Here is a 26,939-nt window from a genome sequence, read left to right as displayed (position 1 = left end):
CAGCCAGGCACCCCTGTAGTAAGTTTTTAAATCAGGAAGCTTCATATCTTAACCAAGATATGAAGGAAATACCCAAAATATCTAATTTAGGAAACAAATAGTAAACAAATTGCTGTAGCTGCTTTTGTACTATTTCACTTTCTCCCACTCCCAACATAGCCAAATATAAATCAATCAAGAGCCATGGTTAAGCAATAGTCTTCTTTAATTCCCCTTTGCAAATAGAAGCCCCTGAGCTGGTCCCCACCCCCACCCCTACCCACAACCTGGGAACCCCCAGATGCAAGGCCCCACCTCAACTTGGTGGGAGGAAGAGAGGAGCACCCCCTCCCCAGGATGGTCCATTTAAAAAATCCTAGTCATTTAAGAAATGAGGCTGGGGACAGGAGAAGGGAGCTGGAAGACAAGGTCCAGGTCAGGCCAGATTGGAGATGTTGGGGTTGTGAGGACCCTTGAGAAGGTTTTGCAAGCACATCCCTAAGCTCTGGGCCAGCATGGCTGAAGGAAAGGAGGCAGACAGTCTGACTCCTCAAGGCCCTGTCTGCCTGGTTGTGGACACTGACACTCACCACCACCACCGCCACCACCACCACCACAGGCCTCTGGATAGAGAATTTTCCAGTTACTCTCGGATAGGGTTTGTTAAGCATCCCCTCTGGCCCATGATCTGGGGCATCCCTGGGGTTCTCCTGAGACCAAACCTGGGAGAAGGAGGGACTCTAAGAACATGCAAAGGTGGGGAGCAGAGACCCCCACCCCACCCTGCTGCTCTACAGGATGGTGGCTCCAGCTGCGTCTGGGCTCCGAGGGTCTTTCACACCAATGATGAAGTTGTTGGTTCTCCGGCTGCCATGAACCCAGGATAAGACATCTACCTTCTCCACATGGTGACCCCTGGCTTCCAGGAACTCAATCTCTTCCTCTGTGAACTCACCTGAAAACCACCCCCCAACATATACACATTCAGAGTGTTCAGAGCACTGGCGCAGGAGTCCTGTGGTCAGACCCGAGTCGTGGTCCTGGATGCCCCACTGAGGAGCTGCGTGACCTTGGGCAAATTGCTTTACCTCTCTGAGCCTCAGCCTCCTCATGGATAAAATACGGATTATATGAAAAAAACACACGACGTTGTTATAGGGATTAAAGGAGATAATACACAGAAAGCACAGAGCTCAGAGCCTTGCATATTGTATGTGATCGATAACATACGGTCATTCTTAACATTGCACAAAGGGCTTTGAGCTCTTCATCTCTAGCGGCCTAGGCCAAGCTGCCATCATCACTTGCCAGGATAGCCAGGATGCAGCCATTACTGCATAGCCCACTGACTGGTCTTTCTGGTTCCAGTCCTGCTTTCATACAGGTAAATGGAATCTTTTTAAACCATTAGACCACTCACCTCCCCTTCTCAAAACTTCCAATAGCTTTGATGACTCTTAGAATAAAATCCAAAGTCCTTACCAGGGCCTCTAAGGCACAACATCATCTGGGACCTCACTACCTCTCTAAACTCTTGTCCTCACTTCTTTCTACTCTCTCCCTTGCTTACCTCTGCTTTAGCCTCCTTGCTGCCCTCAGGTAGGCCAAACATGCTCCTACCTCAGGGCTTTGCACTTGCTGTTCTATTTGTCTAGAATGTTCTCCTCCTAGATAGTCATGAGACTGGCTTCCTTACTTCATTCCAATCTTCAAGGAGAACTTACCTGACCGCTATCTAAAGTAGCAGCCCTGTCATCTTTACCTTGCTTTATTTTCTTTCAAAGTGCTTATTGCTACCTGTTTGTTTGTTTGTTTGTTTACTATGCCTCTCTCCATTAGATTATAAGCTTTTTGAAGTCAAGGATGTTGTCTTGTTCACTATTGATCTTCAGTGCCTAGAACTGGGTGAAGACATAGAAAATGTTAAAGTATTTACTGGATAAATGAAGAAATCCCCACCCTCTTACATAAGTTCAGGTCCTCACCATCTCTTGCCTGGCCCATTATCCTAGTTGTTTCTGTTTCTCCAACTTAAATTCTCCCCTCTTCAATCCATTTCCCCTACGTAAAACATATCAGGTCTATGCCACCTCTACTCAAGTGGATGGAAACCATGCTTCTTAACATGGACCTCCATGATAAGCCCTGTAACTTCACCTACTGCGGCTCCTCAACAAAGATATGGTTTTCTTATTTCCTCAAATGGGATAATCTAGGGTAGTTCTTGAGGTAAAGCTACAACACCGAATAGCATTGAATCACTGAGTCAGAAATGTATTTCCTTTATGGGTCCCTTTTAATCCTTTGGATAATGGCAAGGACTAAGTTTTAGTATGGCCTCTAACATTTCTCTTTGTTTTTCAATGTTTATTTATTTTTGAGACAGAGTGCGAGCGGGGGAAGGGCAGAGAGAGAGGGAGACACAGACTTTGAAGCAGGCTCCAGGCTCTGTTGAGCTGTCAGCACAGAGCCTGATGCGGAGCTCGAATCCATGAACCACGAGATCATGACCTGAGCTGAAGTTGGACACTTAGCCGACTGAGCCACTGAGGAGCTCCTGGCCTCTAACACTTTTTTTTTTTTAATTTTATTTTTTTTAATTTACATCCAAATTAGTTAGCATATAGTGCAACAATTTCAGGAGCAGATTCCTTAATGTCCCCTACCCATTTAGCCCATTCCCCCTCCCACAACCCCTCCAGTAACCCTATGTTTGTTCTCCATATTTCAGCCTCTAACATCTCTACAATGCCTTCTGGGGCAACAATATCCACCTAAAATCTAAAAACAGTTGACTTTTTATAGCTATTTACCTTTTATTTGTGGCAAATGATGTTATTTTTTCCAATTGTGATTATGATATGAGATTTACCTTTAAAATACACTTACACTGAAAAAGAAGTACATGCATAGATACGCATATGTAAATAATGGTTTAGATGGTGTACAAATATGGTGAAATTCAAGAAGGTGCTGGATAAATTCTTAAGTTTAGGAAACAATGTCTCTAGTCCAGCAGGCCTCCTGGCTGCTCTCTGAACCATTCTTTCTGGCTTTTGCCCATTTGTCCAGAAGGTTCTTTACCCTTACATGCCAAATTCCTGCTCCTACTCCAATGCCCAGTCAGTTGTCACCTCCTCCATAAAGCCTCCCAGAAACCCCAGTGGATGAACTTTCCTTTGGCCAAGCCTACTCCTCATGTTCCTGTCATAGACCATAAGCCTCTCAAGGGTGGGTAGGATGAACCAACCCCCCCGCCACCTCAAGTAACTTAGTGCACAGCCTCACATTCAATAGACACCAGAAGTTATTAGTTGGGATAGCCTCATTATCATCATTTGGGATCCAGAGTGTCACCAGCCAAACCACAGGCTGTGACTGCTGAGGATTTAGGTCTGTGGCTTCTAATGTGCTTCACTCTAGGAGATAGGCAGTAAAGAACAGAGTCTTTGTTATCAGCCAGGTATATATTCTAATCTCAATTCTGTCACTTACTGCTGATCTTTGACTACTTTATAACCTCTGTGGGCCTCAGTTTCTTTATCTGTAAAATGGGGATGATAATGCAGGCAAGGACCATGTCTCATTCAATACTCTATCCCTTTTGGACTTGTATAATACATTGTCTGTTGTAATAAAAACTCCTCAAACCTGCACATACTTTCCCACTTACAAAATTAAGCTATGTTTGGGTGCCTGGGTAGCTCAGTAGGTTGAGTGTCTGACTTCAGCTCAGGTCATGATCTCATAGCTTGTGGGTTTGAGTCCCGCATCAGGCTCTATGCTGACAGCTCAGAGCTTGGACCCCACTTCGGATTCTGTGTCTCCCTATCTCTCTGCTCCTCCCCCACTCACACTTGGTTTTCTCTCTCTCTCTCTCCTTCAAAAATAAACATTAAAAAAATTAAAAACAAAAACAACAACAAAAAATAAGCTGTGTCTACAATTAAGCCCCAGTCATTCTTAAAGGAAAGTCCATTTTCTCACCGTAACCTATAAGGTCCATGATGTGGCCTCTGCCTGCCTCTCTGACCTCACATCAGTTGCACTTACCCCAGTCTCCTTTCTACTCCTAAGACATGCCGAGCCCACTCCTGCCCTGAATTGCATCTGTTCCCTTGGCCTACAAAACCCGCCCCTGTTCTTTGCATGGTGGGGCTCCTTCTTACTCTTCAGATCTCAGCTGAAATGTCACCCAAGAGAAGCCTTCTCAAGTTATCAAATCAGTCCTATATGTCAGCCCGCAGAGCATTTATTTTGCTTTCTCATATTTCTTTATTTCTTTTCCTGTCTGCCTGTAAATGCTGTATCCTGAGCATAATGCCTGGCACACAGTAGGTATTCAATACAAACTACTGAATGAATGGTTTGCAGACTGAACAACTGTATCTTATTTTACAAATGAGAAAACTGAGGCTCAGAGTGGAGACATGCATTTCCCAAGGCTGCACAGCCCGGAAATGACAGAACTGGTTCCAATCCCCAAATCTTTCACTGTTTCAAAGGAGTTCATTGGAAGAAACCAAACTTTCACTGGCAGGGAGTTATGCTGGTATAGGTGGGGGAACCCTTGGGAGGAGACCCCTTCTCCACCCATCTCCTTGCCCACCCCCTGGGGATCTCTGCTGTGCACTCACTGTCCACCTGCAGAAGGTTAGACTGCAGGTCTGGATGCAGACGGCCATGAGCCAGGCTGTCACTCAGGTTCCGGTTCAAGGTCAGGACATTCAGCAAAACCTGTGGGCAGCCAAGAGATAGAAGTCAGGGCTGCCCCAGAGATGGGGATTCAGGACTCCCCAGGTCTCACTCCTTAGCTGGACTTCTAGTTAGAAACCTTACACTAGGGGTGTCATCCGAACAGCCTCAGAAGAGAGGCAGGGCTGTGATGGCCATCCCCATTTCAAAGAGGGGGAAACTGAGGGCCAGGAAGGGAAAGTAACTCACTCCAGAGTTTAGAGAGAGCCAAGGAAGAGGCACCACTAGCAGTCAGTCTCCTATAATCCAGCCCAGGGCTCTCCTCCCTTTTCCCTGGCCAGGACAGGGTTAATAGCTGGGGATAGTCTAGGGCACAATGTGAGTACTTTTAGCTTAGTGGTTGTGTGGGTACGCTCTCAAACCAAACTGCCTGCCCATTCTTAGTAAACTGGACCTAACTTCTTAACTTCTCTGGGTCTTAGTTTCCTCATATACAAAGTAGAAATAAGGATTCCTTCCAAAGTTGAGAAGGCTAAAAGAATTAACACATGTAACACCATTCCTGGCACTTAGTAAGAATTCCATAAATGTTTTCTCTTGTTATTATCTTCATTTTACATATGAGGGGACTGAGGTTCAGAGAAGTTAAGTGAATTCCCGGAGATCACACAGTTAGAAATTAGCAGCACTTGGACTGGGGCCCAGGGCTGTCTGCTTCCAAAGCTCAGGCTAATTAACTCATTACCTGCCAAAGTATGTGCCTGGCATATATATCAGGTGCTTAAAACATCTGTGTAACTGTTGTGAGACATTTTGGAGAACTTTAGGTCCTTCCTTTCAAAATCAGACCCTAAAGAGAGTTGCTTATCTCTTCAGATGCTGAGTAGAGGCATCATGGGACTTGAGGTTGACAGAACCTAGGCAGCCCAGATGCTATATCACCTTTCAGTTCCACTGGCCCATGATTTTCTATGCAACCTGGAAGACAGGGAGCTTCAGGGCTCCATTTTGGCTAAGTAACTCAGCATAGCCTATGTCCCTAGTATCCAGGATGAACTTGTAACAAAGCAGCCTTGGCCTATGTTTGCTGAGCTAGGGATGAGAACAAGACAGAGACATGAGGCACATCTACAGTCCAGGCCACAGCTTGGCTGCTGGCCACAAAGGGCCTACCATGGAGGAAACCTCACCTGGGTCAGGCCGCTGAGGCCCCGGGCAGCTCCATTGGCCCCCAGTGCGAGGTAGGTCCCACAGAGCCCCTCTGCCGGCCGGACCACAGTGGGCAGCAGGAAAGACAGTGGTCGCTTCCCTGGCTGCACCGAATTCTCCTGTGTCAGAGGACCGAGACCACAGGGGGATAAGAGGTGGGGTAAGTTTTCATGGGGGACTGGTCCCTTCCCAGGCCACAGTTTGCTGTCTGTGAAATGGGCAGGGTTCCTGGATAACTAAGGTGGATCATGGCCCCACTGAATTGCTATGGAGCTACGATGGGTGGCAAGGGAGGGGACCAAGCCAAGAAAGATGGCCAAGAGGAAGAACAGGATAATCTACACCCTGGTCATCTCTATCTGTCTTCATCCTGCCAGGGCCCCAGCTCACAGGATGTAAGAATACTAGCCTCCAACTAGACCATAATTCCTATCTCTTTCCTCTTTTGACCAACAAGAGGGCTGAGCCCCATCAGCTCAGCATCCCACAATTGTAGACCATTGTGCTGAAAAGTGCCAAAGAATCAAATGGGGGCTAATATCCTTATTGTACAGATGAAGAAACTGAGGCCAAGAAAGGGGGCAAGACTTTCCCTAGGTCATATAGTGAGACCAGGACAGAATGGGATGAAGTTTCTTCAGGCCCACCAGGCTCCAAGCCCCAGACTTGGGCTGGGAATGAAGTGGACACCTTGTTTTGGGTTCCTTTATAGTAGAAGTTCCTAGAGGAAGTAGGGAAGGAGGCACAGTCATACTGCTACACTTTCTACCTAGCCTCAAGGTTCTCAGGGGAGGAGGGAAGCAAGGCCCTACCAGGCTGGGAGCAGAGTGGTTAGCAGTCCTGTTGGGCCAGGAGAAGTCTAGCATCTGGCTGTTGAGCAGGATCCCCGAGGGAGTGATGAGGCCACTGCCAAAGGGCCGGTTCAGGGAGCTGGGGGTGGAGGTTGGGCCAGGTGAGCCCTGAGGCCGCCCTCACCCCCATCCAGCCCCCAACCCTTCCTGGTCCAGACGATCCCCAGTGCCAGGTTCTGAGTCTGAGCTGGCATACCTGACCATGGCCACGATAAAGTCATCAGGGCCCATGATCAGCACCTGGGCAGCCGTGGGAGCCCCATCCAGCTCGTAGACAGGCAGGAGTGGAGCAGGAGCCGCCTGGGAGTCATTGATGTGGCCCCGGAGGTACGCAGCTTCCACCTTGCTGAAAAGACAAGGGGCAGGAGATGAATACACAGCAGGCTCTCATTACACCCCACCTACCATATTGTGATGCCTGTTTGTGCAGTTTGATTAATGTCTGCCTCCCCCACTGGACTATTAGGTCTATGAGAGCAGAATCTCTTATTCTGAACATATGGGAAATATCCAGGAAAGTGTTATTGGACTGACTGAATTTATTTAGGTGTCATTCAGATTCCCTCCTAGAGCCAACTTTTATTTAGTGCTTAAACCAAGAGTCTTTTAGTTACTTGACTTCATTTACTCAGTTAATCCTCCTCTTGAAAGTACCTGGGGCATAGTGGATGCTCACATAATATTTGTTTCGAATGAACAAACAATTCATTTAATCTAATGTTTTTAGTTTGGAACTGAAGTTTTATTAAGAGTTTAGTCAGAGGAGAGTTTTATATACAGGGATCTTTAGTTACTATTAGAATTTTGTGGGGGAAGACTTGGTATATAAACCCTTAGTAACTATTTATTGGATGAAATTACTTGAATGAATTTAATATAGGTGTGTGTGTGTGTGTGTGTGTGTGTGTGTGTGTGTGTGTGTGTTAGAGCTAAATTGAAAACAACATGCAATTTTCCAGACTTTTTAAAGTTTGACAGAGGGTTTCTTACTTAATAACTGTTGGTTTGGTTATTGTAGTTGATTAGAGAATGACAAGTTACTAAGGATTATTAAAGATTTTCATTCAGTTTTCAACCATAAAGGCTGGTGGCCACACAGAAGAGGCAGAGAGGGCTTTGTTTCAGGTGGATTGGGTGAGGGGAGAGAGGCTTTGTTTTTAGACTTCACTCTTAGGGCTTTGAACTGCTTATTGATTTTGGTTGCTGCTCTTTTTGCTTTTTAATTATAAGCTATTCATTTAGTTTCATTGTTTCCAACTTAATTCATAGAGTTGTTTGAGTAATAAAACAAATTTATGTTAAGTATATTTTTGGTTTCTGGTTTTTTCCTTAGCTAGCCTTTTGGTCAGGTATAGCAGCAATTAAATAGTAACCGTTCTTACCCACTCATATTGCCGGTTACTACTACTAATATTTGTTGAATACTTATTATGTGCCAGACAATGTGCTCAGTGCTTTGCATGTATGACCTTATTTAATCTGTACCACAACCTCATGAGGTTGGCACCATTATTGTCAGGCCCCCTTGTGGAAACAGACTTACAGAATTTAAATTTGTCCAATCCTGTACAGCTAGTGAATGGTGAAGTTGGGATTTGAACTGAGTCAGTCTGACCAAGACCCACAGTCTTACAATATTATGCTGCTAATATGGATACATTATAGTGTATAATGTATGTATAATGTAAAAATTCCCATCACCTCCAGTAATTGCTTGGAGATTTTTCATTGTTACTAGGCTTTCTTTTTCCACTCCAAAGGGGGCCCAGATGGGCCCCAATAGGTGCCCTGCTAGAGTAAAAAAAGTTTTAAGGGCCAACTCATTGTACAGATGGGGAAACTGAGGTAGGTGCAGGGTGAGGCAACCAGTGTCACACTATGAGTTGGAGCTAAGCTAAAATTGACTTGGGACTCCAGGTCTTCTTGCTTTACCAGCTGCTTTTCATCTGATCCTTTCCTCACATCCACCACCACTTCTGCAGCCCTGAGGGTCCTGCCCTGGGACCCACCTGAGCATGTCATCCATGCTCTCAGTGATGGTAGAATCGTAGACAGGATCTCCCAGTCTGCTGGCCAGGGCTAATGCAATCTTCAGGGTCTGAAAATATAATAGGGGTGTGGAAGAGGCTGCCAGGCTCCTCCCAGGACCCACACTTTTGATCCTCATGTGAGAAAACCTGGAGGTGATTTAGTCCTGCCCCACGGCAGTAACCCATCCCCCCACTCCCAGTGTACCAAGACCCAGGGCAGGGTGGAGGGGTTGGCCTTGCCTCTGCCACCCAGTGAAGAGCCTGTTCCCGGGACACCAGGGTGGTAAGATTGAAGCCTTCAAGGATGTTGAGAGCACTGATGAGGGCAGGCCCTGTATGCGGGGGTGGGGGACTGAGAACCAGGTGGCCTGGAAAAAAAATGGAAATGACCAGATGGCAGGGGAGGGGTCAAGGCATCTCCATATCCCACCATCACGTAGGCTGAGACCCCTGCACTGAACTCCTCATCAGACAGGGAAACTGTGTGAGAGGCAAAGTATTGAGAGGCAAAGGGACCCACACAAGTTCACATGGCAAGTCAAGGGCAGGGCCAGGACTCCAACTCAGAACACTGGTCTTCAGTTTCCTCTTCTGCACAAGGAAACTAAGGCTCAAGAGAACTGTAGTCTGCCCAGAGGCACATTGCAGGCAGAGCAGGGACAGGTGTCCAGATGTCCAGAACTCCTTTTAGCTCCTCCCACAGACCAGGATACTATTCAGGGCCCATCATGGTCCCACCCCTAAAACTTCTTGGGAGCAGCAATCTCCTCTTCCTATTTGAGGCCCCTGTTATTAGATGTTTGGACATCAAAGGAATAATGATAATACCTGACATATAACATTAACTGATTAACTCATTTAACCCCCACAATGGGTAATGTTATCATCCTCATTTTACAGGTGAGGAAACGGAGGCACAGAGAGGCAGCTGGTCCAAGTTTGTAGGAGGCAATCTCAAGGTACTGGCATTGGCAAGAGAACCCAGGCTGGGGAGGGGATTTGTAAAATCAAATAAGAATTCAGCATCCATTCTGATCAGGGCAGCTTCTGATAACACCTCATCAAATCTTCATGGGCACCCCTCAAGGGTACTATCTCCATTTTTAGGAGGGAACCACAGCTCACAGTGGGAAGTGACTTGTTCAAGGTGAATGGGACAGCTAGTACTCAAACCCAGGTCTTCATACACTACCACCTCTGGTAGAAGAATCAGGCTAGAAATTGAGGCCTGGAAACCTGAACTCAGAGGTAACCCCTCCTGGGGTTCAAGGTGATCCAGACCTCCAGGAGGGGAGAGAACCTGAGAACCTTCTGAGGGACCCAGGAAACCACCACTTTGGGTGCAGCAAACATGGATTTCATCCACATCATAGGCTTGGCTTTTGGGATTCCTCTAGTTTTGAGTTTGGCAGGTTAAGTTCCATTCTGTCCCTGGGCCTCAGTTTCCTTTTGACACAATGAGGGGACAGGTTTATAATTGTCTTCAAAGGTTTGTTCAATATGAATTTAGATGGACTCTGGCCTTATGAATTCTTCTTAGGAAGTACACAACAGTGAGAGTGGGGCTGAGGCAACATAGAGCCCAAATCAAGAAAACTTATGGCCAGAACCCCAACTTCCAGGCCTGAACTTTTGGCCAGACCTCCCTCCCCATATCCTAAATACTTGGGGTAACTGACCCCATGACTACTTCAGAAGGTGGGCTGGCTCTGGCTTCCTTCAACAGTTGGCTGGCCAGGCAGCTCACTGCCTCAGTTTCTCTCCTGTAAAATGGGGAGGAATCTCTAGGCCAAAAGGAGGTGGCCATGGACTGGGAGGCTTCTCCTGAGCAGGGACCCTGAGAGCTGGGAGAGAGGTCACCTCTGTAGACGCCACACACAGGATTCTCCACGAGGACACTGTAGTTGCTGAAGTCCTCCTCAGTTATGACACCCCCTGCATGTTGAGCCTAGAGGGGAGAGAATGACCCCATCACAGCTGTGATTCACACTCCACAGTGTAAGCATATGGGCTTGGCCTATGGTATATGCTTGGAATCAAAGACAGATCAGATGTTTCTAACTTTTGTGCCTTCTGCAATTTCCATCATGGCCTTTATGGACCCCATTAGCCCTCGGGACCCTACAGAAAAGAAAGGGGGAAAAGCACTACCACTGAGCACCTGCTATGTACCAGACATTCTATGAACGACCTCCTTAGATTGGCATTCAAGGTCCTTTGTGACCTGGCCCCTGTCCAATGCTCCCACCTCATGTCCTGCTATTCCCCAGTGACCTCTGTACAGCTACCTGAGTGAACTACAGTTCCTGAACTCATGACTCCATGGCCTTGCACATACTACCCTCTCTGCCTATATAAAATGAACATTTTCTGGGGTACTTGGCTGGCTCTGTCAGTAGAGCCTGCAACTTTTGTTGGGGTCCTGAGTTCAAGCCCCACATTGGGTGCAGAGATTTTTTTTTTTAAGGAATATTTTCTACTTAAAGCAGAATTTGCCTACAGATATCAAAACTGAATTCTTCATTTCACTACAATTAACTAAAGCTACTCCAAAACCATGAACTCTGGATGATTCTGGTAGGAATGACCCTCATTGGATGTAACCAAGCATCTATTGACCAATGAACCAACAAACCTATGGGCTCATTCCATCCTTTCCAGCATGGTAATTTTCATTCCTAAATTAGCATAACCACTAGGAATCCTCAATCTCTCTCTCTCTCTCTTTGTAGTTTTAGTACTTGAAACCCCTGACTTTTAATCCACCCTTGGTGAACTACACACTGAAGTTCTACACATTGAATGACACACACATCATATGTGTTCCTTTGTTGGTCAAATTTTTAAACTGAACTTTGGTGTTTTTTTCTTTTAAAGCTCTGATGGTCTTTGTTAGAGTCTCCTTCATCCCCTCTCCAGTATATCCAGGTCTGGCTAATCAGAGCATTCCTTTTCCATGCCAGTGACTGGTTTGGGAATAATCATGAGACCTATGATAGGCCAATGAGATACAAGCTGGAGGTTTTTGCTTTAACTGTTGGAATGAGAAATGCTCTTTCTCTGGGATGGTTTGCTGGAAGGATGGCTGGTGAGGAGTAGATATGGAAAGGATCTGACAGAGAGTGAATTCAAACAGAAGTAGAGTCATGACAGAGAGACAGACAGACCAAGGCCTGACAATGTAGATGGAGCTGTGGACCCAGCAGACCTAAAGCCAGTATTCTGCTGGACTTCCCAGTTAAGTCCATTTGAGATGGGCGTCTATCATATAACCATACCTTCAGTGCCCAGCACAGGGTCTGACGCAGAACAGGCACTCTATGAATGTAGAATGAATGACACATCTATTCAATTCCCATAACTATATGGCAGAGATACATATAATCACTACAACGGTACAGATGACAGAATCACAGAGTTGGTGTGTATCCTCATCTTGAACATAATTTTCCATTAGGAGTTTTTAACTACTGACAATAGTTCTCAGAACCCATTACTGCCTCAGACTAAGAGTCTCTGTTGGTTGGTAAGTCCTGATAGTCACCAGTGAAGGAGGGGTTTCCCTCAGTCCCTAGAAAACCCAAGAGCAGGGTGAGCTTGAGGGCTCAGGGAAGCTGAGGCTGATCCTGAGTCTCCACCAGGCCTGGGAGGGACAGGACAAGACTCTGCACAGGTTGGCACCAGCCCTGGGGGGCCCAAAGGTACCTCTTTCAATCAAGACAGAACAGTTCTCTCATCCCAGGGGGTTCTTTGTGCTGCATCCCAGTTAACTGCTCTCACCCCAAACAACCACTAATCTGATTTCTACCACCAGAGATTGGTTTTGTCTATTCTACAATCTCAAGTAAATGGAATCCTCAGTAAATATATGTAGAAAGAAAGACCGAGAAGGAAGGGGAAGAATACTCCTGCAGTAGGGTCCTTCAGGGGAAGGGGAGCTCCCCACATGCTCACCTCAGCCACCATCTCCAGTGTAAGATTGCCTCCTGCGTAGAAGGCGGTGGGGCCAGAGGTGCCCAGCACATCCAGCACTGCAGCCAGGTCAGGCCGACGCAGCAGTGAGCCAGGTAGTGGCGGGTGGCCCAATGGCAGGAATGTCTCACGGAAACGCTCAGATGCATTGGGCGGCGGCTGTTCGGCCAGGGCTCGGGCTGCAAGCAGGGACAGGAGGCTGGGCTAGGGGCTGAGATGCACCATAGATGAAGTGCTGACTGGCTGGCCCTAATAGTTCTGGCCCCCAGAAGCCTGTTATGGGGAAGGTGTGGGGGGGGCGTGTATATGGGCCCTTCCCAGATCCCCTCATTTGAGGCTGCATCCCTGTGAGAGTAGGATGGGTGGGGAGGGAGCCAAAGGAGCAAACTGGAAGAGAGGTGCTTTTTGGCTTGGGCCCCAAATCTCAGAGGTTCCTTCTCCCCTTCCCATCAACCTCATGCCTTCCCCCCAACCCCCAGGCCCCACTGACCTAGATCATGGGTCACGTTGAAGCCATCTTGGGCCACAGCTGCTGCGAAGGCCAGGACTTGGGACCATGGCAGCCTGGGGGGGCCGGAGAGCAGGGGGTGGAGAAGGTCCTGGGGGGAGGAGGAGGGGTCCTGGGGGAAACTTAAATCCCTGATTAGGGAAAACCCAGAGACTGGAAGAGCAAGGGGGTTCCTGGGAAGGAGAGTCCTGGCAAGGGAAGGGGATATTAGGAGGTGGAGTTGGGAAGGAAAGAATCCAAGGAAGGTAGGAGACGGCCACCCAAGGAGAGATGCAGGCAGGGGCCCCTGGTCCCCAGAGGGAGGGTCTTTACCTGCCATAGAGCTGGTGAGCTTCATGTAGCCCCTTCACCATTCCGGGGACCCCCACCAAGAGCCCAGGCTGGGCGAGGCGGGCAGGTGAGGGAGAGAGGAGACCAGGTCACTGGAAGCGGGGGGCTGGGCTGAACTCCGCAGAGCCCCAAGCCAGGGATGGGGGCTGGCACAGGGGAAAGACACAGGCCAAGTATCCCAGAGGAGGGACAAGCTCTCCCCGGCAGGCATCCCTCCCATTTCCCTGACTTATTATCAGCAAATGCAGAAAGGCGTCCTTTATCTAGCATAGTTGGGGGATTTATAAATTAAGCAAACCCTTTTAAGAGCCAAGACATAACCAATTTAGACAGAAACCTGTCTGTTGGATTATATCTACTCCTGCCTTTTAAAGTAATGGACAAGGGACTTTCATTTAACCTTTTCGTTATCACACTACCATTACTCAGCTGTGATAACTCAGGCATGTGTTTGGCTTTTGTCACTGCACCAAATAACTATTTTTCCAAATTTTTCTATTTTTTCCTTTGCTCTCAGTGGATAGTGGGTTTGCCTTTAGCAGTTCCTCTTTAATTTTCCAATAGGTTGTGGGCTGGGAAAGTTATAGTCAACAAGCTTAGAATGGGAAGTATGAGATATAGTGCAGGAACTTTGCGATGTCTCAGGCTGCTCAGGTTTCCAGATAGGTGAGGTCGCCAGAGAAGTGAGGTGTTGCTGTATTGCCTATTATCAACCATCCAGATCTTTTGGTTCATTATTTTATTTTGGGAGCTGCCTCTCTTCCTCATAGCCTTAAGAGCACCCTGCTTAACTCTTTTTCTCATTTCCACTGTAATTACTCAGCAAAGTAATGTTTTGGTTAGCAGAAGGGCAGTGAAGGGAGACGCCCCCGGACTCTCTCTTCTCACCAGCATCCCCACCTTGGTTTCCCAGGATCTCTGCAGGGCCTCTTCCCTGAGGGCCCCTGGTGCAGACTCCCGGAAGTCAATTAGGTGGCTCTCATTTCGTCGGATGTCATGTACCAGCATCACGCCGCCACTGGGAGAGGCACAGAAGGGGGAGGTTGATAAGATGCTACCCCTCTAAACAATTAACCTGCCACCCTTCAACCCCCAGTGGTGATGGCTAAATCTGTAGGCTAAATCTGTCATCTGGAGTCAGATGTCTGAGCCCTCTCCCCAGCAGGGATTCAGAGACTCAGCTTCTGTAAGAGGGTGGGGGAGTGAAATCAAGGGGATTGGGGACCCAGAAACCATGGACCTCGTCTAGCCTGTTACTGGAGACTTTAATCCCTGATTAGGGAAACCCTAGAGACTGGAAGAGCAAGATGTTCTACCCCCTGCCCCCACCCTAGACCATAGCTGGACCCCTGCCAGCTTCCTGCACCTGCCTCCATGGTATGCCTCTGCTCCCTCTTCCAGGACTGAATTATGTAAGGATAGACTGTATACAACCAAAAGGGGAATTTCTTTGGTAGGGCCTGCAGGGCTGGTCTTGCAGGAGCCAAGATATGGACTTTGTCAGCTTGTCCCTTTTCTGTGACTTGTTTCCATCTGAGATGGAAGTTGCATCTGAGATGGTTGGCCTGCAGCCAAGTAACATAATAAAGAAAGCAGGAGAGATAAACAATAGGGAGTGGCAGGAATTATGGCCAAGTAGAAAGCACAAGCCCCGTCATGCTATTTAGCTCCAGACAATTGTAGCCATGTGGGAATGCGGGCCCAGTGTTACCGAGGCTCCTGATTGTTAAAGAGATGTTGGAAATATGGGTTTTTATGACAATTCTCAACTTTTTAACAATAGCAAGCAAATAAAAATAATTTTTTTCAATGTTTATTTTTGAGAGAGAGAGAGAGAGACGGAGACTGAGCGTGAGTGGCGGAGGGGCAGAGACAAAGGGAGATGCAAAACCAGAAGCAGGCTTCAGGCTCTGAGCTGTCAGCACAGAGCCTGACATGGGGCTCAAACTCATGAACTGTAAGATCATGACCGGAGCTGAAGTTGGATGCTTAACCAACTGAGCCACCCAGGTGCCCTGAACAATAGCAAACAAATTTTAAAAACTTTAAGTGTGGGAGATGCTTGGGTAGCTCAGTCAGTTGAGTATCCGACCCTCAATTTTGGCTTAGGTCATAATCTCTTAGTTTGTGGGTTCCATCCCTGTGTTGGGCTCTGTGCCTGCTTGGGATTCTCTCTCTCCGTCTCTCTGCCCCCTCCCCCACTCTCTCTCTCAAAATAAATAAATAAACATTAAAAAAAAATAAAAATTTAAGTGTGGGAAACAAACTAGTCTGTGTGTTGGTATGGCCCATAGGTGGCCAGTTTGTAATCTTTGTTTTAAGAATTCTTAGCCTGGGGACACTTGGGTTGCTCAGGTGATTAAGCTTCATACTCTTAATTTCTGGTCAGATCATGACCTCATGGTTTGGTTTGTAGATTCCAGCCCCACATGGGTTTGTCCTGACAGAGGGGGAGCCAGCTTGGGATTCTCTCACTCTCCCTCTCTCTCTGCCCCTCCCTGCTCTCTCTCTTTCTCTCTCTCAAAATAAATAAACTTTAAGAGTTCTCCGCCTGGGGTATATTTTTGGAAGATAGAGGTTCCATAGCTTAACCATGCTCACAGGGATTTGTTTTAAGGATTTGTAAACCCGAAAATTAAAGTATCCCTGTGTTAACTAGTGACAGTATACCCCCACCAGAGTAGTTTACAAAAGTCTAGTTACAACAAAGTAAAACACAACAAAACAAAACAAAAACAAAACAAAACTCTTCTGAAAATGCCTCCTCTGACTCAGGTAAGGAGAAAGGGGTAAAATTGGATGTAGAAAGGCAAAATGCAAGGAGTTGGGGCCTAGCTGCCCCTCTAGTGAAACCCAAAGACCCCCTAGTGAGGCCTACAGACCAGGACACAGAAGGAGGCCTGGGGGAACCCAACCTCCACAGCTGGGAGCTCCTTACCCGCCCAGGCCAGAACTGTGTGGAGCCACGATCCCCAAGCACAGGGCTGCTGCCACAGCGGCATCCACGGAAGATCCCTGTTTACTGAGCACCTCGATGCCCAGCGATGTGCAATGGGCAGCATCAGTCACCACGGCACCCTGGTGAAAGATCTGGGAAGGGAAAGGGTTCTAGGTGGGGGCAGTAGGAGACCCCTGCCCCCTTAAGGCACCTCCACCAACCCCAGAATCTCCGCAGGGGCTGGGGGTGCGAGGCCTGCCTTCTTGTCCCCTAGGACTCTTTCCATTATGGCCTCCAGTGTCTCTCACCTGATCAGGTGCCTTCCTGGCTCTGTCCTCCTCATACCTTGAGCCCCTCCCTTTGGGACCTTCCTCTCCCATGTCACTGTCCTCTCCCCTTTCCATTTGCTGACCTCCTCCTTCACTCAGCCATTCCGCAATCCCCACGGTCTCCTCAAGAACTTCCTCACTCCCTCCTCTTCGGTTCCCTCCCTCTGGCCCTCACGCAACCCCCTCACCTGAGGGTCCCCGAAGTAAATCTGCATGACAAGCGCCACAGTGACACCCGTGGCAAAAGTGAGGCAAGCCGTGACGATGACTGTGAGCCCGTCCTGGCGGCAGGAGCACTCGGCCGCTGCCGCAGAGAACGGGTCCTTGCGTGTCTCCCGCAGCGGCGACCCGTCCTGGCTGCCCATCTCCGACGACGTCGAAGGCAGCCGCTGCAGCCGCGCAGACTTCAGGAAGGAGTCCGGGTCTGTGGGGTGGCAGCCGGGTAGGTCTGGGCACCTCTTACCTGGCCCTGCCCGCCTGGAGGGCGGGGCTATTCTGCATGACCCTCTCCCCGCCCCTGTCAAGCAAACCCCACTAGACGGCACTGCTCGCCCTTTTTAGCATCTCCCCAATGCACCCCAAAAGGGGGAAGCGGCAGTCCCGGCTGGAAAGACAGGGACCCCCATCTAGGCAGCAGGAAACTGGATGTCTGGCCCCTAGGCGAAACTTCCTGGGAACCGAGAGCCACCCGGGTACCGGGGACCCAGGACCCAGGGCCTAGGGCAAAGAATACTTCCTGGAGTGCAAGGGGTTTGAGCCCTCCCTGGAAACTAGATCCTGCCCCACCTGGGGCCAGCTTTCTGTGCAAGGAGGTAGCTATATAAACTGAATGAACAGGCCCTGGCTTCCAACCTTGCTTGGCTTACCCATTCACTCACTCAACAAATTTGGAGGGCCTGCCATGGGTCTGGCCCTCTGCTCAATACAGGGGAAAAGAATAAACAGTTTCTGCCCTCATGGAGTTCACAGACCAGTGAAAGAAAAGAAAATAAACAAACAAAGGAGTATATCATCACAACTTGTGGCAAGTGCTATGAAGGATGAAATGATAGAGAATAATGGTGCACGTTGAAGGTTGCTTAGCTGGGGAAATCAGGCAAGGCTTCTCAGGGGAGGTGACTTTTAAGCTGAGAACTAAGGGATGAGAAGGAGCTAGCCATCATATGTAGAGCAAGGGGTGAGTGTGTGGAGTGTTCTAGAAAGGAGCAGCAGGCACAAAGGCCCTAAGGTAGGAATAAGCTTGGTACATTAGAAAAAAGTAACCAAGGCCTGAGTGGCTCTGATGTAACGAGCAAGGGGAAAGAGTGGTATGGTGGAGGCTAGGCCAGGTGCACTGGGTCTTGTGGGCCTAGTGAGAAGCTTCGATTTAATCCTAAGAACCATGGGAGGCCATTGCAGAGTTTTAAGCAAGAACTGAAGACATCTGTTTTGTGTTTTAAAAAGATTCCTCTGGCTATCTGGAGAATGAATCTGAGGACTGACTATAAGAGTGGAGCAAGCTACTACTTGCTGGCTTACTATGAGTAAGTCCCTTCAAGCCACAAGCCTCACTTTCCTCACCTAATAATGGAGCTAACCCCTAACTGGCCAAAATGGGCATAAGGATTCCATGAGATGATTCTACCAGGCACCCTCTAGTTACTTCTATCCCCCTTCCACGTTGGCCAGGGCTGAGGCCCTCTTCCATCCCATAGTTTTCCTCCTTTGGGTCATATTAGCCTTGAAACCAGTTCTCTAAATGGCCTATAGGTCCTGGGTGTTTGTGAACAGTAAAAAAATAACCTGGTACCTTGGCCTTAATACCCTTGCTGTATGTACAATGTGTTTTAAAAAGTTCATTCATTCAATAAATATTTTGTGAGCACCTCCTACTATGCACTAGGAGGATAACCACTTTAAAAGTCTGTGGGATAATATTGAAAACTAAGTGTTATACTTTCCTGTTTAAAATACTATCATGGTTCATTGATGTCAACATGATGAAAATCCAAGCTCCTTGACCAGGCATTCAAGGCCCTTCAGAATCCATACTTCCCTCCTCTGTGTAAATAAGAAACCACATACATATATAGATAATTTTTAGAAAACGTTTATGGTGGTTACTTCTGGGGAAAGATACTGAAGGTAGGAATGAGATGGGGTGGGAGAATTTCTTGTTTGAAATTTTTATTACATATATGTATTTTTTTAGTCAATACATATAAATCATATAAATATATTTTTAAGATTTTATTTTTTAAGTAATCTCCACACCCAACATGGGGCTCACACAACCCCGAGATCAAGAGTCTCATGCTCCACTGACTAAGCCAGCCAGGCACCCCTAAATCAATACATATATTTTTATTTTTATTTTATTTTTTAATTAAAAATCTTTTTCTTTTAAAGTTTATTTTTATTTATTTTGAGAGAGGGATAGAGAGCAAGCGGGGGAGGGGCCAAGAGAGAGAATCTCTATGCTGTGAGCACAGAGCCTGAAAATTGTTTTCTTGTAGACAGAGAGAAAGAGTGTGTACACACATGAGCTGGGGAGAGGGGCAGAGGGAGGGGGAGAGAGAGAGACAGAGAGAGAGAGAGAGAGAGGGAGAGAGATAAGCAGGCTCCATGCTCAGCAAGAAGCCCAATGTGGGGCTTGACCTCAAGACCCTGGGATCATGACCTGAGCCAAAATCAAGGGTTGGATGCTCAACCAACTGAGCCACCCAGGAACGCCCATATATTTTTAAATAAAAAGGAAAAATTGTGGGCAGATAGGAATGGAGAAGAGAACTTTTACTTTTCTTCACTTTTTTTTTTTTTTTTTTTACTATACACATGTAATTTGTTTTACATTTTTTATTCAAAAAAAGAAACTTGTCTTCTGGAAGCCTCCCTCAGCTGATCATGCTTGCCTCTACTCCACAGCACCAGCACCACATAGTCTTTAAATAAAACTGGAATTCATTCAACAAACATGTTAAATACCTACTGTGGGCACAGAACTCTCCTTGGTCCCTGGAGGTTTCAAAAGAAGTGCAGGAAATGGTTTTGAACTTATATTTATTGATGCTGACTATATTCCAAGCTCTTTATACACATTCCCTCACTGAAGCATTCCCATAACTTTATGAGATAGGCCTATTCTCTCCATTTTGCAGATGAGGAAACTTGGGACTGGGAAAGATGACGCTGCCCACTTAAGGTCATAAAATGAATAAATGACAGAAGCAAGAGTAACTCAAAACCTCCTTTCCATTGCTCCACAAGGCAGGAGCCATTTCCACACTCAAAAGCCAACCTTATAAGCTAATTCTAGTTGATGCTTGTCCTTAAATATGTTTTCTCCAATCAGCTATGAGGGACCAGGAGGTGAAGGTGATATGGTTTCATTAGAGTTAGATTCATGCAAGACTTTTTATTCCACCAGTCAATCATTAAGTTATTCATTTATTCAACAAAAATATTTACTGAATACTTTACTGTGTAAGCACTAGGGCAATAAAACCATTGATTTTACTGATATGTAAGAGCAACAGCAGGACACTGGGAAAAGGTTAGTTTGGAATCAGAAGACATAAGTCTTTTGGGAGAAAGATGATGAGTTTAATTTTGGTGATTCTGAATTTGTGGGACATTAGCAGTTGTCTGGAGGCAACTGGCCTAGTAGGCATTTGATTTTTATCTGCTTAGATGCCATTTCCATTCAATTTTCTTTTAGAAAATACCATCTCCCTTCTCTCATTCCTCATTTTCTCATTCCTGACCAGAGTGAGTATATGACCTAGGTCTAGCCCATCAGAACAGGTACCTCTATACAGTAACTGGTTCAGGGACAGGCATGTGACCAGCACCAGTTCAATGAGACTAAAACTTAGTTCTATTGCTGGAACCATTGGGAAAGAGGAAAGCTTTCTTTCTGCCTAGATTGCTAAGATAGTACGGGGTAAACCTGTTGCTGCTGGGAACATGTTGACCCACAAGATGAAAGCCAATTCCTTTTTAGGTGCCTTGATCCAGCTATACTTGAGGCCCCATATCCCTGGATTTTTCAGTTATGCTATCAAATAAAATTCTCTTTTAAGATTAGCTCAGTTTTAGCTGAGTTTCTGACAAAAGAATACTGAACAGAGTTGACTTGCTAAGTCTAGAGCTCAGGAAAGATATCTTGGCTAGAAACTGAGTTCATCTCTGGCTTGCTTATTCCTTAAGGGCAGAATCATTAAAGATTTTTGAACCAAGGAATGACATGACAGAAGTTCAAGGTAGTGGATGGATTGGGGTTGGGGAGGCAGAGGGGAGGAAGAGGCAGGTAGTAGCTAGAAGCCTATGGGTAATACAAGTAAGAGAGGATGGTGGCTTAGTCTACAGTAGTGGTAGCAGGATGATGAGATGGAATCTGCAAGATACTTGGAAGGACAGAGAGCATCTGATCACCATTTGGAAATAAAAGGAAGGAAGGAAATCATGGGTAGCTCCTGGGCTTCTACCTTGGAGACTGGACGAATGGCAGTGTCACTAATTGAGAATGACATTGGGGGAAGGGCAGGTATGGGGAAGAGATGATAAATTCAACATAGATCATGCTGACAGTCAGGCACTTGCAGGACATCTAGAGGCAGATGCCTGCGACAAAGAGGAACACATGGGCCTGAAGCTCAGGAGAGAGTCAAGAATTTCCCCAACCTTGGAGCGGTCACCATTTAGCTCTACTTTTTCCAGGGTCAGTTGTAGGGTACCTGGCACTTGGTTCTGGGGAGTGGCAGGCTAGAGGCTAGTTGGGCACAACCAAGGTCCTGGTTAAGAGGATGGGGCAGTGCCAGTAAGTGGCACCACCAGGTTAATAACATAGGAGATCATGTTAGCCAACAGGCTAGTCCAGCTGGCCAAAGAAGCCTTGGGGCCTAGAAGTTGTGCTCTGAGACAAAGCATTGAAATGACTACATAGGTATGATGGTAAGAGTCCTTGGAATTTTAGTGTACAAGTGTGGCATAAGGTGCAGGTTCCAAGAAACTCAGGTGACAAGGGTCTCTGTTGCAGTTTTGTATAGATGATGGCAGAATCTATATTAACTCCCCAAGGTACTCCCTCCCCTGCTAGTCTTTCATCCTGAGATCTCTCTCATTCATTTATTCATACAACAATTTTTATTAGTGCTTAGCACTGTGCTGGATGGTAGAGAAAGGATGGTGAACAAAACAGTCACGATCCCATCCTCATAGGGCTTACAAATATGGAGTAATCACATGACTGCTCAAATAATCACAGGTTTGATAAATGCTAAGACATTTATAGGGAGCTAGGAGAAAACATGTCAGGGGTTTTCCAATCTCTAGGTTAAGAGAGATAGACATCCCCAGTTGAGCTAGAAGAGGAAACTAAGGCCCAGGTCGGGATAGGACTGCCCACTGTCATACAGAGTCAAGCCAGTGCTGAGATCAGGAGTGGCACTCCTGACCCCTGAATAAAGGACATAGTTTCAGGCTGTTATCCACCAGGACACATCTTCCCATTACTCTTCCTGTTACCTCCTGATTCCAGGGTTACTCCCTCTGGAAAAGAAGTTTTGATCTGCAGCTTGGACATGTGATGTCCATAAGCCTCCCCCTCCAGGTAGGGTACAGTCTAGTTAGGTTGGCAGGGGCTGTGAGTAAAGGCCAGATGACTGGGAAGTTGTGGAGGGGGAAGAGTTTGGAGCTTTCAGCCTGGGAATAGCTACAGAAGGGTCAGGCTGGAGAAGGCTGGGTCAGAGAAGCAGGATCTGCCTGCCAGGCTGGTAAGGGAGAGGGCTCAAGTGCAGGCACTGGGAGGAAGACAGAGTTAAGCAGAAGGATGCTCTAATGCCAGGAAGTGACGTTGAGGGAAAGAAGGATGGGGGATGGAGGATGAAGAATGGAGAGGAAGATAGAGCTGGGCCACATGGATAGGAGGCAGAGCCCTAGGGAAGAAATGCTCAGAGACCTCTTGGCCCTCAGGTCTCCCCCCTCCCTACTCTTGCCCCTTGCAGTCCCTGCAGAGGGCCAAGAACACAGTAAAATTCTGGAGCCTGCTTCCTAGGGGGCGGGGTACCTTACTAACATCCTGGCCTGATCCATGGCTCCGGGAGGGGTGAGGTAATCCACAAGGCAGAGAAGGCACTCTGGTCTCCAAGGACTCTGAGAGGTCATGCAGTCCATCCCCCTGTCTCCCAATACCTAGCCCTCACAAACAGACGGGAATCATGCCCTCTGTACCCCTCTGGGGACATGAAGAGATCCTCAGCTGCTCCCTAAGGTCTCTCCTTCCCACAATCCTTGGCTGTGGGAAGTTCTTCCCAAGACCTAGCCTCTACCCATCCTGCTGCAGTCTGTTCTCTGTGACTAAAGAACGGCCTCTTCTGGGTGATCACAGCTGTTTCTTAGCATCCTCCCTCCAAAACTCCTTCCTTTTTAGTTGGTTCTTCCCAAGAGGTAACCCCAATCCCTGCTACTGCAATCCCTGGCATCATTCTTCCCTGTCGCATCCTAAGCCTCCAAAGCAGAAATGCATCTCCAACCTCACTAGATAATTAACAGAGACAAGGGAGAAGAAGGGAGGGGTCCAGGAGGAAGGGGATCAATTAGGGAGATGGAGACTGGAGGTGATGCTCCGCGCAGATGAAGGAGGACCGGGGACTTCCCAGGGGGCAGGGACTGGGCCAGCGGGCCTCACCGGTATCGGGGTCTCCCAGGAAGGCGTCCTCGTCCTTGCGGCCCCTCAGAGGGGCCGCGGGCGCCGGCTCGTCCTCCGGCAGCCTCGGGAAGCTGGTGATGCTCATGTAATCCACGGGCGAGTAAGCGCCCAGGGCGCTCTCCTGACTGGCCTCGTTCTCCGCCGCCATCCTCGCCCGCGCCCCCCAGCAGCGCAGCGCCTGCCGGAAGTGGTGCGGCGGGGGCGAGGGGGGTGGGGGAGGGCGGGGCCTGAGCTCTAGGGCAGCCAGGAGGGGGCGCCTCACCACAACCCCCGCGGGCGTAGGGTCTGACTGCACACCCCTCCTCCACCTAGCGCTGTCAGCCTGCAGTCGACCTGCAGGTGGGCAGTGTGAGTGTGGGATCATAGACTGGGATGGGGTCTCTGCAATCTGAATATTTACCATCATTTTAAGAGTTTTTGATGTGGTTCTGAAAGGATACTTGGAGAGAGAAATAATGGTGGTGATGGTATGGCAGGAGTTGAGAGGGAGGGATAAATGGGAGAGGAATGGGTCTCTGTAGTCTAGTTGTCTGGGTTCTATTCCCTGTGCTACCACTTATAAACCATGTCATCTTAGGCAAGACATTTACTCTTCTTGAGTATCAGTTTCCTCATCTGTAAAATAGAATAACAGTATTCATCTCAGATGGCTGTGAAGATTAAATAACATGTCAGAAAATGCTTAGTATAGGACGTGGCACTTAATAAATGTCATAACTATGATTATTGTTATTATTTCCTTAATTTCTTGAATTCTCATCCCATCCAACCCAATCCATCCTCTTCCTACCCTGAAGAGTTCTGACTACACTATAGTTTGCATTACTACCCCATCTCTAAGGATGGGGGAGGGAAGTTCTCTCTCTTATGAGGCCTCTTTTCTAAACTTCCATTACACAGCCCACAAACAAGAGGGAGGGGGGTGCTGGTGAAGCCCCTGGGGACACACCCTCTCCTTCCTCAACCCCAGGATCCAGGCTCAGAGATAAAAACCAGGACTATTTGAAAAACTGCTGTGGGACCAGCAGCTGCAGTGCCATATTTAGACAGCAGAGGACATCAGTGTATTGAGAACAGCTTTAGGACTTAGGAGAAGGGCTTGGAGAGAAAAGAGAACTGGGGGCTGAGGAGGGAGGGAGGGGAAGAGATGACTGTCTATACTAGGAATGTGTGCCCATTGCGTGTGCCTTCCTTCCTACAGAGAGGTTCGTATCTCCTCAGTGAGGTCTGTAGGGCTTGTGATGCTTCAGGGAAGTCTGATCCCCCTTGTAGTCTCCACTAAGTGAGGTCTGTGATCCCTTAGTGGTGTCCATTTCCTCAGTGTTGTGAGAGGCCCCTTAGCGGGGTTTGAGTCCTCTCAGTGGAGTCTATGTCTCCTTAGTAAAACCTATATCTTCTCTATCTCCTAGGAGGAAGTCCATGTCCCCTCAATAGAATCAGAGAACTTCAATGCATTTTATGTCCTATTTGCAGGGTCCACAGCCCTTCAGTGAGATCTGAGATCCCTCAGCAAATCTGTGCTCCCTTAATGGAGTACCTTCAGTAAAGTGTGTGTGCCTTTTTAAGTGCAGTCAATGCCTTCTTGATGAATTATCTGTCTCCTCAGTGGGGTCCATGTCCATTCCATGAGGTTTGTACCCTTTCAGGGAGCCCTGAGACTCTCACTTTAGGATTGAATAGGCTCTGGATCATAGGTCTGGTGGTGGGGAGTTTTTGTTTTTTCAATTTAGGGTGTTCTGGGCTTGTGGTTAGCTGGACAAAGAACAAAGGAGAAGATGGGAAGATAGCCTGGGCCAAGTGGGGTCACAAGCCCTGTGTAGGCTTCAGGGGGCGGGGGCTGCCCATTTTGACCCTCAGAATCACCCTTGGAGTTAGATATCTAAGGATCCTTCCTACCTTGACAGCCATTCTGTGAACTGATGGGTGGGGAGGGCCCTTCTTGGTGGTGAGTGCAGGTGGGAGATAGAGGGTCTTGTCTGGCCTCTCCTTTCTGTAGTAGAAGGGATGGAGGGAAGTCAGAGGTAATTGAGCCCAGTTGTGACAAGTAGGTTTCTTGGTGAAGTAAAAAGATTAGGAAGGAAAGAAGGGTGAGTTTTCCTATTTTGCATAGACTTTAGTGTTTTACAAGCATTACCTTCAGCCTGATGAAGGGGAGTCAGGAGACCTAGGTTTGGTCCTAACCTGGTTGTTGTTTTCTCTGTGACCTTGCACAAATTATTTCCTTTCCCTGAGTTCATTATTTGCATAATGAGGAGATGTGTTTATTAGCAAAGACCTAAAAGCACCTCCTAGTCTTCACTTGCGTCTTGTACTTGAGATCTATATGGGAATTTGTGGAGGCAGGGAGAGTGAAGACTTATCTTCAGAGGTGGGAGAAAATTCTGAGCTGGCCCCAAGGTTAGCAGAGAGGGCATCCTGTCCCCAGGCCGAGCCCTCAACGTTGTGGGAGGAGTTTTTCCTGGGGACAGAGGGGAGTGGTTTACTCAGAATTGGGGGATAGTTCTCAGAGGAGAACAGTGCCACCCGGAAAGGACCCTATTCCACCTGGCTTTCCAAATCGGTGGAGTGACTGGCTTGTGCAATCAGATCACGGGGCGTCTCCATTATGGGCCAGATCCAACTCCTTTCGGTTGCCCAGCTCTTTCCCGCTCGAGCCCCGCCCTAACCCAACTTCTCATCTGTCACTCCAAGACCCCACCCCACTGTGGTCACTCCATGATTCAGTCTCCTCTCTTGTCACCTCCAGGCTCGCCACTCCCTGTCACTCCATGACAAGAGAGGGCCTACCTCCTCTACTGTCACGTCTGGCCCCTCCCCTCCTCTGTCACTCCAAGATGCCAACCTCTCTTGTCACGCGCCCCGCCCCTTCAGCTCCTCCCCTGTGGCTCCACCCCTTCCGCAGTCGGCTCCGCCCCTACCCCCAAGCAATACTCGACTTTTCCCAATCCGTGTCACTGCTAACATTCGTTTTGACCCCATCGAGCATGGCTCCGCCCCTCCGGGCCGCCATCCGCCGAGGCTGCTTAAGCCACGCCTCCGCCGGCCGGGCCTCTCCTCCCGTAAGGCACCGCCCCCGGGCCAGCCTGTTTTCCTCTCCTGGGCGCGAGAAACTACCCGCAAAGGCTGCTACAGCGCTCGGAACTTGACGCTATGGGGCTTCCGGAGGAGCGGGGCCGGAGCGGGAGCGGGAGTGGGAGCGGGGAGCGGGAGGAGTCTGGACCCCGGAGCCGGGTGCGGAGTTGGTCTCCGCCGCCCGAGGTCAGCCGTTCAGCGCACGTCTCTTCGCTGCAGCGCTACCGCGAGCTGCACCGGCGCTCTGTGGAGGAGCCGCGAGGTGAGGCCAGGCCCGGGCGGCCCTGGGTGGGGTCAGTGAGGAGAGAAGTGGGGGGTTGCAGAAGAGTGAGAAATTG

At 48.2% G+C, this 26,939-nt stretch overlaps 2 protein-coding genes across 7 annotated transcripts in view; one reads left to right on the top strand and one right to left on the bottom strand.

Annotated features, from left to right (window-relative positions):
• Positions 1 to 187: 187 nt before the first annotated feature.
• On the bottom strand, positions 188 to 23,735 carry GGT7 (gamma-glutamyltransferase 7). Of its 5 annotated transcripts, none has more exons than XM_027069920.2 (15): positions 23,509 to 23,732; positions 17,030 to 17,265; positions 16,513 to 16,664; positions 14,475 to 14,592; positions 13,557 to 13,624; positions 13,227 to 13,300; positions 12,719 to 12,915; positions 10,625 to 10,712; positions 9,005 to 9,132; positions 8,744 to 8,832; positions 6,931 to 7,080; positions 6,696 to 6,813; positions 5,865 to 6,002; positions 4,617 to 4,716; positions 188 to 934 (listed from the first exon to the last, which is right to left on the bottom strand). In XM_027069920.2, the coding sequence occupies exons 1-15, from the start codon at positions 23,675 to 23,677 to the stop codon at positions 771 to 773; spliced, it is 1,989 nt and encodes a 662-aa protein (XP_026925721.1). In that variant the 5' UTR covers positions 23,678 to 23,732; the 3' UTR covers positions 188 to 770. The 5 variants fall into 5 exon arrangements, 4 of the variants coding, with proteins under 4 accessions (XP_026925721.1, XP_026925720.1, XP_026925722.1 ...); XM_027069919.2 differs by having other exon boundaries at positions 257 to 934; positions 14,463 to 14,592; positions 23,509 to 23,733; XM_027069923.2 differs by having other exon boundaries at positions 872 to 934; positions 4,624 to 4,716; positions 23,509 to 23,734.
• Positions 23,736 to 26,591: 2,856 nt separating this feature from the next.
• ACSS2 (acyl-CoA synthetase short chain family member 2) overlaps positions 26,592 to 26,939 on the top strand; it is a 50,430-nt gene continuing 50,082 nt past the window's right edge. Inside the window, exon 1 of one of the 2 annotated variants that reach the window (XM_015071158.3) lies at positions 26,592 to 26,863. In XM_015071158.3, coding sequence (XP_014926644.1) covers positions 26,680 to 26,863 — 184 coding nt within the window. In that variant the 5' untranslated portion in view covers positions 26,592 to 26,679. The remainder of the gene's footprint in view (positions 26,864 to 26,939) is intronic. The other variant, XM_015071166.3, reaches the window with a different exon arrangement.

The sequence above is a fragment of the Acinonyx jubatus genome, chromosome A3 (assembly GCF_027475565.1).
Source record: "Acinonyx jubatus isolate Ajub_Pintada_27869175 chromosome A3, VMU_Ajub_asm_v1.0, whole genome shotgun sequence".
In the NCBI taxonomy this organism is placed as follows: domain Eukaryota; kingdom Metazoa; phylum Chordata; class Mammalia; order Carnivora; family Felidae; genus Acinonyx; species Acinonyx jubatus.
This window is presented reverse-complemented; position numbering and strand designations above follow the sequence as displayed.

What these genes read in the sequence shown, in the direction of transcription:
- GGT7 (XM_027069919.2), bottom strand. Translation starts at nt 23,677, where the DNA reads ATGGCGGCGGAGAACGAGGCCAGTCAGGAGAGCGCCCTGGGCGCTTAC. An exon ending in CACAGTTCTGGCCTGGGCGG is followed by an intron (nt 14,593 to 16,512) that starts GTAAGGAGCTCC and finishes TGCCTCTCCCAG; the next exon opens with TGGCGGCGTGATGCTGGTAC. An exon ending in TAACCTTCTGCAGGTGGACA is followed by an intron (nt 935 to 4,616) that starts GTGAGTGCACAG and finishes GGTGGTTTTCAG; the next exon opens with GTGAGTTCACAGAGGAAGAG.